Source organism: Oncorhynchus kisutch, linkage group LG21 (assembly GCF_002021735.2).
Source record: "Oncorhynchus kisutch isolate 150728-3 linkage group LG21, Okis_V2, whole genome shotgun sequence".
In the NCBI taxonomy this organism is placed as follows: domain Eukaryota; kingdom Metazoa; phylum Chordata; class Actinopteri; order Salmoniformes; family Salmonidae; genus Oncorhynchus; species Oncorhynchus kisutch.
In genome coordinates, this window is record NC_034194.2 from 8,720,432 (window position 1) to 8,733,681 (window position 13,250).

The following is a 13,250-nucleotide window of genomic DNA, read 5'->3' on the forward strand; positions in this document are numbered from 1 at the left end:
ATGCAGAAATAAGCACTTTTCCATAAACAAGCTCTAAATCATGCTTTGTGCACTCTGGAAGTCCAATTTTTGCTTTGCTGTCTATTTGAGATGAAATGAACATTGTGGACAGTTTTCAGCAAGTTGCAACATACAGAAATAACTTTTTTTTCCACAAACAAGCTCTAAATCATGTTTGATGCACTCAGGATGTCCAATTTTTGCTTTGCTGTCTATTTGAGATGAAATGAACATTGTGGACAGTTTTCAGCAAGTTGCAACATGGAAATACAGAAATAAGCACTTTTCCATAAACAAGCTCTTAATCATGTTTGATGGACTCTGGATAAAAATAAAATGTTGTTATGTTTATACGAAATGTTATGAAAACACTGTAGACTGTTTTCAGCAAGTTGCAACATTGAAATGCATATAAATAAGCACTTTTCCATAAACAAGCTCTAAATCATGTTTGATGCACTCTGGATGTACAATTTTTGCTGTGCTGTCTATTTGAGATAAAATTAACATTGTGCACAGTTTTCAGCAAGTTGCAACATACAGAAATAACTTTTTTTCCATAAACAAGCTCTAAATCATGTTTGATGCACTCTGGATGTACAATTTTTGCTGTGCTGTCTATTCGAGTTGAAATGAACATTGTGGACAGTTTTCAGCAAGTTGCAACATTTGAAAAGCAGAATTTTTTCTTCGTCCATAAACAAGCTCTAAATCATGTTTGATGCACTCTGCATTAAAATGTTATGAACACTGTAGACAGTTTTCAGCAAGTTGCAACATTGAAATACCGAAATATGCACTTTTCCATAAACAAGCTCTAAATCATGTTTGATGCACTCTGGATGTACAATTTTTGCTGTGCTGTCTATTTGAGATAAAATGAACATTGTGCACAGTTTTCAGCAAGTTGCAACATACAGAAATAACTTTTTTTCCATAAACAAGCTCTAAATCATGTTTGATGCACTCTGGATAAAAATGTTTTTTTGTTATGTTTATTCGAGATGTTATGAAAACTGTAGACTGTTTTCAGCAAGTTGCAACATTGAAATGCAGAAATAAGAACTTTTCCATAATAAACAAAGCTCTAAATCATGTTTGATGCACTCTGGATTAAAATGTTATGAACATTATAGACAGTTTTCAGCAAGTTGCAACATTGAAATACCGAAATATGCACTTTTCCATAAACAAGCTCTAAATCATGTTTGATACACTCTGGATGTACAATTTTTGCTGTGCTGTCTATTCGAGATTAAATGAGCACTGTAGACAATTTTCAGCAAGTTGCAACATACAGAAATAACTTTTTTTTCCATAAACAAGCTCTAAATCATGTTAGATGCACTCTGGATGTACAATTTTTGCTGTGCTGTTATTCGAGACGATATGAACACTGTGGACAAAGACCGTACTTTTTGGAGAAATGTCCTCTGGTCTGATGAAACAAAAATATAACTGTTTGGGCATAATGATCATCATTATGTTTGGAGGAAAAAGGGGGGGCTTGTAAGCCGAAGAACCAACCGTGAAGCACGGGGGTGGCAGCATTATGTTGTGAAGGTGCTTTGCTGCAGGAGGGCCTGGTCACTTCACAAAATAGATGGCGTCATGAGGACGGAAAATTGTGGATATATTGAAGCAACATCTCAAGACATCAGCCAGGAAGTTAAAACTTGGTCGCAAATGGGTCTTCCAAATGAACAATGACCCCAAGCATAATTCCAAAGTTGTGGCAAAATGGCTAAAGGACAACAAAGTCAAGGTATTGGAATGGCCATCACAAAGCTGTGACCTCAATCCTATAGAAAATGTGTAGGCAGAACTGAAAAAGCATGTGCAAGCAAGGAGGCCTACAAACCTGACTCTGTTAAACCTGCTCTGTCAGGAGAAATGGGCCAAAAGTCACCCAACTTATTGTGGGAAGCTTGTGGAAGGCTACCCAAAATATTTGACCCAAGTTAAACAATTTAAAAGGCAATGCTACCAAATACTAATTGAGTGAATGTAAACTTCTGACCCACTGGGAATGTAATGAAAGCTGAAATAAATCATTCTCTCTACTATTATTCTGACATTTCACATTCTTAAAATAAAGTGGTGATCCTAAATGACCTAAATGACAGGGAATTTTTACTGAATGTCAGCAATTGTGGAAAACTGATTTTAAATGTATTTGGCTAAGGTGTATGTAAACTTTCAACTTCAACTGTATATCCATCTAGAGTTCTCATTTCTCTCTATGATTGACACTTTGACACAGAAACACATGTTATTTTGCCAAAATAAAGACTGGTAAAGTTATATATATATATTTTTACATCTAACATAATTAATGAGATGCTTAAGTGATTAAATCAATCAACAAGTTTCAGATTCATACAATCAACATTTTACAGAGAATATAATATATTTCTCTGAATTCAATTTAAAGGTTTTGAAAATCAGGTTAAAAATCATGTTTTTCTATTTTGTTAATTTGCTATGCAAATAACATTTCTAAAATGTGTCTGTAATAGAAGGTTAATCAATGTTTTTCTCTCTTCTACAGTCATTGACAGGTGTGTATTGGACTTATGTACACCAATAAAGAAATAGTTGCTGGGTACGGTTGAAATAACAGGCTAAACCACATTTCTGTAAATAAAAAAAGATATGGAACTTTGTTGTTTAAACATTTCTGTTATGTGTCAGGTCAAGTCACTTGACATTTACTACGATTATGCTATTTATTGATTTGTCTTATTATTTGTATAATTTTGTTTAGTATATTGTGGTATTCATAATATAACATATGTATTGAAACCCAAGGGAAAGCTCTTGAATTGTAAATTGTAGGGATTATTGCCCATTGTTGATATTGAATCACTGCTTCCCTCTACTGGTTCTGGCATTAACAGCATACAGGAGTGTATTAACCAGGAACCAAATGGAAGTACACAGGCTGAAACAGGGAGTTACCTACCTGAATTTTCCAATAAGAAACTAGTTCATTGCAAACATTTTCTGTTGCAAAACATTTTTGCTACAGTGTACTAATTAATAAACCATGTTGTATGTGAGAAAATGATATAAAGCTTAGATAAGACCTCTTCAGGGAATGACAGGAACATAGTTTCTGAATAGATTTTTAATCAACTTTTTCAATTCAAAGGCAGTTGACATTATTGATTAGTTAAAAGTTGGCAACATTATTTGCAATGCAGTATTTTCAATATATAACTTTTTATAAAAAAAATGTTTGTTTTTTTACACAAGACACATTACTACGATAGTCCAGAGAGGGCATTATGAATTAAATGTTATTTTCCCCTCATTATGTCAAGATCACAACTTATTTATCTCATGATCACATAACAAAAGTTGTTTTGTCGAGATCAAGAGATATTCAAAAGTACCATGGGTCATTGATTTGTTCAGATGCATGATAACCACTTCATCAAGGAGCCCTTTGGCTGCGTTGATCGCAATACTGGGCAATTTGGCTTAGATGCCCCGAGAGCTCTTAGCGTAAGGTAAGGGACATTTAAACTTGATAATGTTCTAACTTATAAAACTGATAATAAGCTCCAAACACAAATGAAAGCATTGATGTTAGCATGAAATGTGCCACCCCTTACCATAGCAATTAATAAAAACGTACTGAATCCACTGCGGGCTCTACAGCCTCAGCCATACTGTCAAGCCACTCCTCTTTATGGAGTTTATCTCAACTGAACAACTTTCGTTATGTCATGATCATGGGAAAATGATCTTGTGATCTCGAACAAATCAACTTGTTACGCTGTGATCATGAGATAGATAAATAAGTTGTGATGGACATGATGAGGGAGTGATCTTTTCATTAATATGCCCTCTGGACTTTCGTACATTACATTTGAAAGGTCCCTTACTTTGTAGTATAAATGTGCAATTCAACCTTAGAGTTTGATCACAATCCATTTCTCCACAATACTTACCTCAAAAGCAAAGCAGAATTCATAAAAGGTCATATCTACATTATCCCCAATTTTAGAAAACATACCGATATTATAAAAGTGAAAAGTCTCTTTGATCATGATCTAGTAAGGCAAAACAGGTATCCACTGAGTATAGCTAGTTTGCTATAAACATCCACTGCAGTACAAACTACTAAGAACAACCAAAAGTCTAAATATTACACACAATGAAAATAGCCATATTGATATTCCAATACAGATATTCAATTAAATAAGAGATATAAAAGAAGAAAGATTGGCAAAAGCAATAGAATAGAATAGAGTGCATTTACAAAAATATATTCCCTTGTGAAAAGTTAAGATGTGGAGTGCGGAAAGCGATTAAAAGGAAGACTGAAGTTGTGGCACTGGGATGTGAGACAAAGTGGATGTTCCAGGTATTCTTTTTTTGCAGTCACGTTGAGCATGTCAGAATATTGTTATATCATATGATTATGTGCTTCCTAGATGTTTAACAGTTCCCCGGGTGTTACAATATCTGATAATCTACAGATACATGAACGACCTGGAACGCCACCATACTCAATCTCATGGTCTTAGGTAAAGATTCTTTAAACTGTGTTTTTATAGGAGTGGGATCTCTTTCCTTCCCTCTTTCTCTGCCTCACGCCCAAGTCTCCCCCCCACTCTTTTCTCCCCTTCTCTCCCTCTTTCAGTGCCAATCCTGGTCCTCTTCATCTTCTGCCTCTGAAGGCACATCCTCATCACTGACCTCATCCTGTTCTCCCGCTTCATTCCCACAACCATTCCCCTTCTGCATAGCCTCTGCTGCCTCCTTGGCCCGTGCCTCGGCTGCTGCCGCCGCGAGGGTCGCCCGCTCCACCTCCTCTTTGAGTTTGAGTGCGGCGTCCTTCTTCTCCCGCTCAGCGTGGCTCTTCATGTGGGCGCTGCGGCTCTTAACCTTGTAGAACACCCTGGAGGTCAAAGGTCAGATACATGAACAATATAACATATAACCCAGATCGCTATATACACTATATACACAGAAGTATGTGGACACCTTCAAATGAGTGGATTCGGCTATTTCAGCCACACTCGTTGCTGACAGGTGTATAAAATCGAGCACACAGCCATAGACAAACATTGTCAGTAGAATGGCCTTACTGAAGAGCTCAGGGACTTTCAACGTGACACCGTTCCAACAAGTCTGGTTGTCAAATATCTGCACTGCTAGAGCTGCCCCGGTCAACTTTAAATGCTGTAAATGTGAAGTGGAAATGTCTAGGAGCAACAAAGGCTTAGCTGCAAAGTGGTAGGCCACACAAACTCACAGAACAGGACCCCCGAGTGCTTAAGTGCGTAAAAATCTATTGAGTTCCAAACTGCCTCTGGAAGCAAGGTTAGCACAAGAACTGTTCGTTGGGAGCTTCATTAAATGGGTTTCCATGGCCGAGCAGCCGCACACAAGCCTAAGATCACCATGCGCAATGCCAAGCGTCGGCTGGAGTGGTGTAAAGCCTGCCGCCATTGGACTCTGGAGCAGTGGAAATGTGTTTTCTGGAGTGATGAATTACACTTCACCATTTGGCAGTCCAATGGACAAATCTGGGTTTGGCAGATGCCAGGAGACTGCTACTAGCCCCAATGCATAGTGCCAATTGTAAAGTTTGGTGGAGGAGGATAATAGTCTGGGGCTGTTTTTCATGCTTTGGGCTAGGCCCTTTAGTTCCAGTGAAGGGAAATGTTAATGCTACAGCAAACAATGACATTCTAGACAATTCTGTGCTTCCAACTTTGTGGCAAAAGTTTGGGAAGGCCCTTTCCTGTTTCAGCATGACAATCCCCCAGGGCACAGAGTGAGGTCCATACAGAAATGTTTTGTTAAGATCGGTGTGGAAGAACTTGAAAGGTCTGAACAGAGCCCTGACCTCAACCCCATTGAACATCTTTGGGTTTAATTGGAACGCCGACTGCGAGCCAAGCCTAATTGCCAAACATCAGTGCACGACCTCACTAATGCTCGTGGCTGAATGGAAACACGTCCCCGCAGCAATGTTCCACCATCTAGTGGAAAGCCTTCCCAGATGAGTTGATGCTGTTACAGCAGCAAAGGGCGGGGACCAACTTCATATTAATACCCATGATTTTGGAATGAGATGTTCGACGAGCAGGTGTCCACATACTTTTGGTATTGTAGTGTATATAAAGAGAATTATATGGCTCGTATAGAACCTACAGTCACACAGGTGGTGTACCAGGTCATCGTGCTGTGCATCTCAGAAGACTGCTATACCATATCAATATGGTTACTGAGACGTAAAATTATTCTCCAGCTGTTGTAATAGGGATGGGCTTTTGAAATGATTTCACTATTCGAATAACATTTTGGATATCCAGAAAGTCGAAATACATGTTTAATATAAAATGTTTTACTTCAATGGAGACTTGCTAACACGACTCGACAGAAAGACAGTGAGCGTTGCCGAGAGTGCTGCAGCACCCCCTTAAAAATAAAAATAAATAATCATATTAATAATTCGGCATATAAAACATAAATAATTGAAAAAAATGTATTAGTCCTGTATTATTGACAAAAGTAGTGCACTGTGCCTTTACTAGTCCTGTATTAGCGCAGTGGTTCCTAAACTCGGTCCTGGGTCCCTCCCCTGGGTGCACGTTTTGGTTTTTGCCCTAGCACGACACAGCTCATTCAAATAATCAAAGCTTCATGATGAGTTGGTTATTTGAATCAGCTGTGTAGTTCTAAGGCAAAAAAATAAATGTGCACCAACAGGTAGACTGTTGTTTCATATGAATGGAGTTGTTGTAGACAAGTAAGGGGAGTGGCAGATATTTTTTTGATAGCGCTTCAAACGGCTATACTGGTCCGCTAATACAGCGTTTGTATTAGAGACTGTACCCCTGTATTAGCGGACCGACATAGCTGTTTGAAGTGCTATCAAAAAAATATCTGCCACTCCCCTTACTTGTCTACAACAACTCCATTCATATGAAACAACAGCCTACCTGTTGGTTGATCATTGTAGCCTACTCCTTCTCATTTAGCCAACTTATTTCTGTAATTTGAATTACATTTTGCATTGATTTGAAATCACCCCCTTCACATGGACTGTAGCGCCGCTTTGATTGACCGACAACAACAAGCTACACATGTGAAACGTGTGCAGGCTCCCAGAGTGTCTTTTATGGGGTGCACTCATAAAAACTGTCATAAAAACAATTGTTTTATTACAATTTCGATTGTGATGGTCTGTCCTTGTAGGCTATGTAGCAATGTCACATAGATCATTGCATTTCATTTTAGACAAAGCCTTTTCATTGTTAAAATGTGCCTATATTTTCTGGTATCAAAAATGTATCCTCTCCCAAGTAATCAAATACTAACGTCTCTTTGGATAGTCAAATATTCCAATAACCGTGCACATCCCTTTGTTGTAAAATTGAATTATCCGTGCAGCGCAACTGCAACAAAGACCACCAATGGATTTTGTCTCCATTGTCACCCCACCAGTCTGGGATGTTTCCAGTGAACACTGGTCTCTAAGAGAGATGTCTGGTTTATAATACTCTTGGTCAATCCCTTTCTTTCACCCTGTTTTCTTTCACTGTAAAAACTGTTAGGTGGAAACGGTTAATGGTGGTAGGATTGCATGGTGGAGGATGTGTCTATCGGTTTGCAGATACAATACACATAGAAATACTCTTACATAGACACACACAAACACACTGACCTGCTACACTTCTTGCAGGGAAACACGCCCTCTGGGTCGCCCGGGGGCTTTGGGGGAGCTCTGCTCTTCTTCCCTGCAGACTCGGGACGAGGATTTCGGAGTGCAGAGGAAGGGGTTGGATGGTGAAGTCCCACCTTTTGTACAGTATCCTGGTCCTTGTGTCCTAGCACTGCTCCTGTCTTGTGGGCCAAACATTACATTTCATTGTGTTAGTCTGTCATACCAGTGTTGTATTGCACTGTTGGTGGATCATTGGTCAAAGAACATATGATAGCAAGTATAGACATAGGATATACCGTTATGGGATGGATATAAACATGATACAAAGTGGTTGAATAGTTTAACATACACCTTTAAATGTAATTTCAAGTGAAAATGAGCACTTACATTGTCGTGAGCCTGTAGTGTCTGGTTAACCCTCAACTGGCTGCCATCTTTACCCCATTCCCAAGACCCTTCCCACTTCCTGTTGTCTTCTCCCTGAGGTGGCATATAACACAATAAATGTTCATCTTAATGAAAGTAATGTAAAAAAAAAAAACGTAATCATTAACTACTTGTTTTATTTTATTTGATTTCATTAACTAAGCCCTACTTTGACATCCAATACTGCCTCTGTGTGTTTCGCCGCTGGTGACTCTGGAGGTCCGTAGGTAAGGGTTCCACTGCGACCGATCTTCACCCGTTTCTTATACGTGTAGTAGAACTCCACACACTGTGCCACTGTCTTAGTCCGCACCTGTATACGGAGCGACAACACACACAGACAAAGGTATTCATTATACTCTTCCTCTCGCCTCATTCCTGTACACACATAGAAATACAGACACAGTTATTAAAACGTTATTCACTTCTAATGGTACTCCCACTGTTTGCCCAGGTAGTGATAACATGCCATGTGGTGAAAGTGTCATGGACGACATGGCCTGATTCGAATTGGGCGTACCAATTTCTGCACCATGAAGAAGTCCTTCCTGTAGGCAGAGATGCCTTTGTTGAAGTAGCGCTTCTCTGAGGGAGTCCAACTGTCTGATCCTGGGAGGGAAATTATTCACCATACTGTCAATGAGGTCACACATTGTGTGTGTGTGTGGGGGGGGGGGGGGGGGGGGGGGGGGGGGGGGGGGGGGTGTTGTGAGTGAATGAATTCCATCACTCCCCTGCCCCTTCTCCCCTTTAACAAGCACACGCTTTGGAAAGAAGCACATGAGGAAACAAGACAACTTCCCCACCTGAGTAGTGATAGTCTGCCAGGTGATGGCCTTTAGAGAAAATGGGCTCCTTGAGCAGCAGGAATGCCAGGGCCTCCTGGGGAGCACAACACAATTCATCACCAGGGTGTTTCCCAAATGGCACCCTATTCCCTATATAGCGCACTACATTTGACCAGGGGCCACAGAAATGTACCATCAAGTGAATAGGGTGCCATTTGGGACACGGCCTGGGATAAACTTGCCACAATGGATCATTCTGAAAGCGTACGGGAGGCAGCGTCGTTGTAAACTCGTTGTAAACTTGGTTATATCAATGGATGAGTCACTGTACTCACAAGGACATTGCCCCCGCACTCATGCAGACAGTGAAGGGCCAACTCTTGATTGGTGCCTCCGCCATACAGAGCACATGAGCAGGCCAGGCTCATCAGGTCATCCACTAGGGGGGAGAGTGAGGCAGTTTTGAGAGAGGAAGGCAGGGAGGAAGAGGTGTAGGGAGAGAGAAAGTGAGGAGGGGTGGAGAAGATAGACAGAGCCCCAAAAAAATGACAGAAAGCAAAAAGTTGTTGTTGTTCAAATGTGCATACTTTAAGTTTCATACAAAAAGCAAGCTCTATTACCGCTCACACTACAGAGCCATACCAAGCTGAGCTAAGCAGTGCTGAGCTGGCCTGATTATGCATTCAACATAGTTTCTAGAACCGTGCTGAAAAAATTTAGTATTTGGAAATAGCGTCTGCATGGTTTTTCAATACCGTTGAAACTATTTATTCGGAAAGTATTTAAGACCCCTTGAATTTTTCCACATTGTTATGTTACAGCCTTATTCTACAATGTATGAAACAAAAAAAATCCTCATCGATCTACACACAATACCCCATAAAGCAAAGCGAAAAACAGTTCAAAAAAAACTGATATACCTTATTTACATAAGTATTCAGACACTTGCTATGAGACTCGAAATTGAGCTCAGGTGCATCCTGTTTCTATTGATCATCCTTGAAATGTTTCTACAACTTGAAGTCCACCTGTGGTAAATTTAAATTGATTGGACATGATTTGGAAAGCCACACACCTGTCTATATAAGATCCCACAGTTGACAGAACGTGTCAGAGCGCAAAACCAAGCCATGAGGTCATAGGAGTAGTCCGTAAGAGCTCCGAAACAGGATTGTGTCAACGCACAGATCTGCAAAAAATGTCTGCAGCATTGACCCAAGAACACAGTGGCCTCCATCATTCTTAAATGTAAGAAGTTTTTAACTACCAAGAATCTTCCTAGAGCTGGCCGCCTGGCCAAACTGAGCAATCGGGGGAGAAGGGCCTTGGTCAGGGAGGTGACCAAGAACCCGATGGTCACTCTGACAGAGCTCAAGAGTTCCTCTGTGGAAATGGGAAAACCTTCCAGAAGGACAACCATCTCTGCAGCATTCCACCAATCAGGCCATTATGGTAGAGTGGCTAGATGGAAACCACTCCTCAGTAAAAAGGCACATGACAGCCCGCTTGGAGTTAGCCAAAAGGCACCTGAAGGACTCAGACCATGAGAAACAAGATTCTGTGGTCCGATGAAACCAATATTGAAAACTTTGGCCTGAATGCCAAGCGTCACATCTGGAGGAAAACTGGCACCATCCCTACAGTGAAGCATGCCGGTAGCAGCATCATGCTGTGATGTTTTTCAGTGGCAGGGACTGGGAGCCTAGTCAGGATCGAAGCAAAGGTGAACGGTGCAATGTACAGAGAGATGTTTGATGAAAACCTGCTCCAGAGTGCTTAGTACCTCAGACTGGGGTGAAGGTTCACCTTCCAACAGGACAACGACCCTAAGCATACAGCCAAGACAAAGCAGGAGTGGCTTCGGCACAAGTCTCTGAATGTCTTTGAGTGGTCCAGCCAGAGCTCAGACTTGAACCCGATCGAACATCTCTGGAGAGACCTGAAAATAGCTGTGCAGCAACGCTCCCCATCCAACTTGACAGAGCTTGATAGGATCTGCAGAGAAGAATGGGGAACACTCCCCAAATACAGGTGTACCAAGCTTGTAGCGTCATACCAAAGACTCAAGGCTTTATCCGCTGCCAAAGGTGCTTCAACAAAGTACTGAGTAAAGGGTCTGAATAATTACGTAAATATAATATTTCAGTTGAATTTATTTTATACATTTGCAGAAAAATCTAAAAACCTGTTTTTTGCTATGTCATTATGGGCTATTGTGTGTGGATTGCTGAGGGAAAAAACAATTTGATCCATTTTAGAATAAGGCTGTAATGTAACAAAATGTGGAAAAAAAGTCAAGGGATCTGAATACACTATCTGTATGTTTGTAGAAACTTTAAGTAAATAGCTGCAGTCAACTACATTAGGAGATAAAGTAGATCACGTTCTTCATTTCATCTGTCACATTATTTTTCATTATGAAGCTTACTGGTAGTCCCCAGTCACATGGTGTATGTTTACAACCACAAAACATTGAGAGACCGGTGCCTTGTAAGCCGCTCACTTTTGTGCAGCACCTGCCAGGTGATCGAGTTACAGTATGGAATTCACAATTAAATGTTTGCCAGATATCTTATAACTATTAAGTTAACTGTCTAAAATGTGTTAAATACTCTGCAGTTGTACATGTGGTATGCTAATTTAGTAGCTAGTTATCTAGCTAAGTGGTTAGCCTCTTGCAAAATCAAGCTTATTTTGGTAACAGCAGAGAATCCCCTCCTGGATCAAGAGCATTGCTGTCTAATATGTATTTTGTGTGCGCAGCAAACTGTGAGTAGCACCCCCCCATCCCCATCCCCATCCACATCGATGGAACAGTAGTGGAGAGGGTAGCAAGTTTTAAGTTCCTCGGCATACACATCACAGACAAACTGAATTGGTCCACTCACACAGACAGCATCGTGAGGAAGGCGCAGCAGCGCCTCTTCAACCTCAGGAGGCTGAAGAAATTCGGCTTGTCACCAAAAGCACTCACAAACTTCTACAGATGCACAATCGAGAGCATCCTGGCGGGCTGTATCACCGCCTGGTATGGCAACTGCACCGCCCTCAACCGTAAGGCTCTCCAGAGGGTAGTGAGGTCTGCACAACGCATCACCGGGGGCAAACTACCTGCCCTCCAGGACACCTACACCACCCGATGCTACAGGAAGGCCATAAAGATCATCAAGGACATCAACCACCCGAGCCACTGCCTGTTCACCCCGCTGTCATCCAGAAGGCGAGGTCAGTACAGGTGCATCAAAGCTGGGACCGAGAGACTGAAAAACAGCTTCTATCTCAAGGCCATCAGACTGTTAAACAGCCACCACTAACATTGAGCGGCTACTGCCAACACACTGTCAATGACACTGACTCTACTCCAGCCACTTTAATAATGGGAATTGATGGGAAATGATGTAAATATATCACTAGCCACTTTAAACAATGCTACCTTATATAATGTTACTTACCCTACATTATTCATCTCATATGCATACGTAGATACTGTACTCTATATCATCGACTGCATCCTTATGTAATACATGTATCACTAGCCACTTTAACTATGCCACTTGGTTTACATACTCATCTCATATGTATATACTGTACTCGATATCATCTACTGTATCTTGCCTATGCTGCTCTGTACCATCACTCATTCATATATCCTTATGTACATATTCTTTATCCCCTTACACTGTGTATAAGACAGTAGTTTTTTGGAATTGTTAGTTAGATTACTTGTTCGTTATTACTGCATTGTCGGAACTAGAAGCACAAGCATTTCGCTACACTCGCATTAACATCTGCTAACCATGTGTATGTGACAAATAAAATTTGATTTGATTTAAGTTACTTGTATAACTTTATGACCTGGGATGTCTGCCCGACAAATAGTTTGTCAGAGACTGTAGAAAATGTTTGCAATGCACTCGTTAGCATTTAGCATTCACTATGGGTATTTACATGTACTTGTTAGCATGTACTTGCTAACCTTCGGATTACAGAGACTCATTAGGGTTTGAAAAAAGTGCCCCTTGTGTTCAGTGCTGGTATTACCAAATGTCCTGTGATGGCACAAGGTCGGTATGAATGTATGTCAATCAGGATACCGCCCTAGCTTAGTATAGTTACCAGTCTCCTGCACTACGTGGCGTAGCTGGGATTCCTTCATGGGGAGCCAGACAAGGTCAGCCTTGTGCTGGTCCCAATGGGTCAGCGAGCAGTCCCGCTGCAGCTCTGGCACCTCTGCCTGGTACTGCAGACCAATGTTAATACGCCTGGAGGGAGGGGGGAGAGGGAGAAAAAGGGAGAGAGAGAGGGAAAAGAGAGAGAGGGAAAGAGCGAGAGAGAAAAGAGCGAGA

The 13,250-nt window shown here is 41.0% G+C and overlaps 1 protein-coding gene across 2 annotated transcripts in view; it reads right to left on the reverse strand.

Annotated features, from left to right (window-relative positions):
- Positions 1–3,112: 3,112 nt before the first annotated feature.
- LOC109866167 (ELM2 and SANT domain-containing protein 1) overlaps positions 3,113–13,250 on the reverse strand; it is a 31,019-nt gene continuing 20,881 nt past the window's right edge. For both annotated transcript variants that reach the window (XM_031800173.1, XM_031800171.1), the window contains exons 6-13: positions 13,021–13,166; positions 9,240–9,343; positions 8,923–8,998; positions 8,637–8,725; positions 8,286–8,429; positions 8,078–8,170; positions 7,691–7,869; positions 3,113–4,912 (exon numbers count right to left, since the gene is read on the reverse strand). In XM_031800173.1, coding sequence (XP_031656033.1) covers positions 4,651–4,912; positions 7,691–7,869; positions 8,078–8,170; positions 8,286–8,429; positions 8,637–8,725; positions 8,923–8,998; positions 9,240–9,343; positions 13,021–13,166 — 1,093 coding nt within the window. In that variant the 3' untranslated portion in view covers positions 3,113–4,650. The remainder of the gene's footprint in view (positions 4,913–7,690; positions 7,870–8,077; positions 8,171–8,285; positions 8,430–8,636; positions 8,726–8,922; positions 8,999–9,239; positions 9,344–13,020; positions 13,167–13,250) is intronic.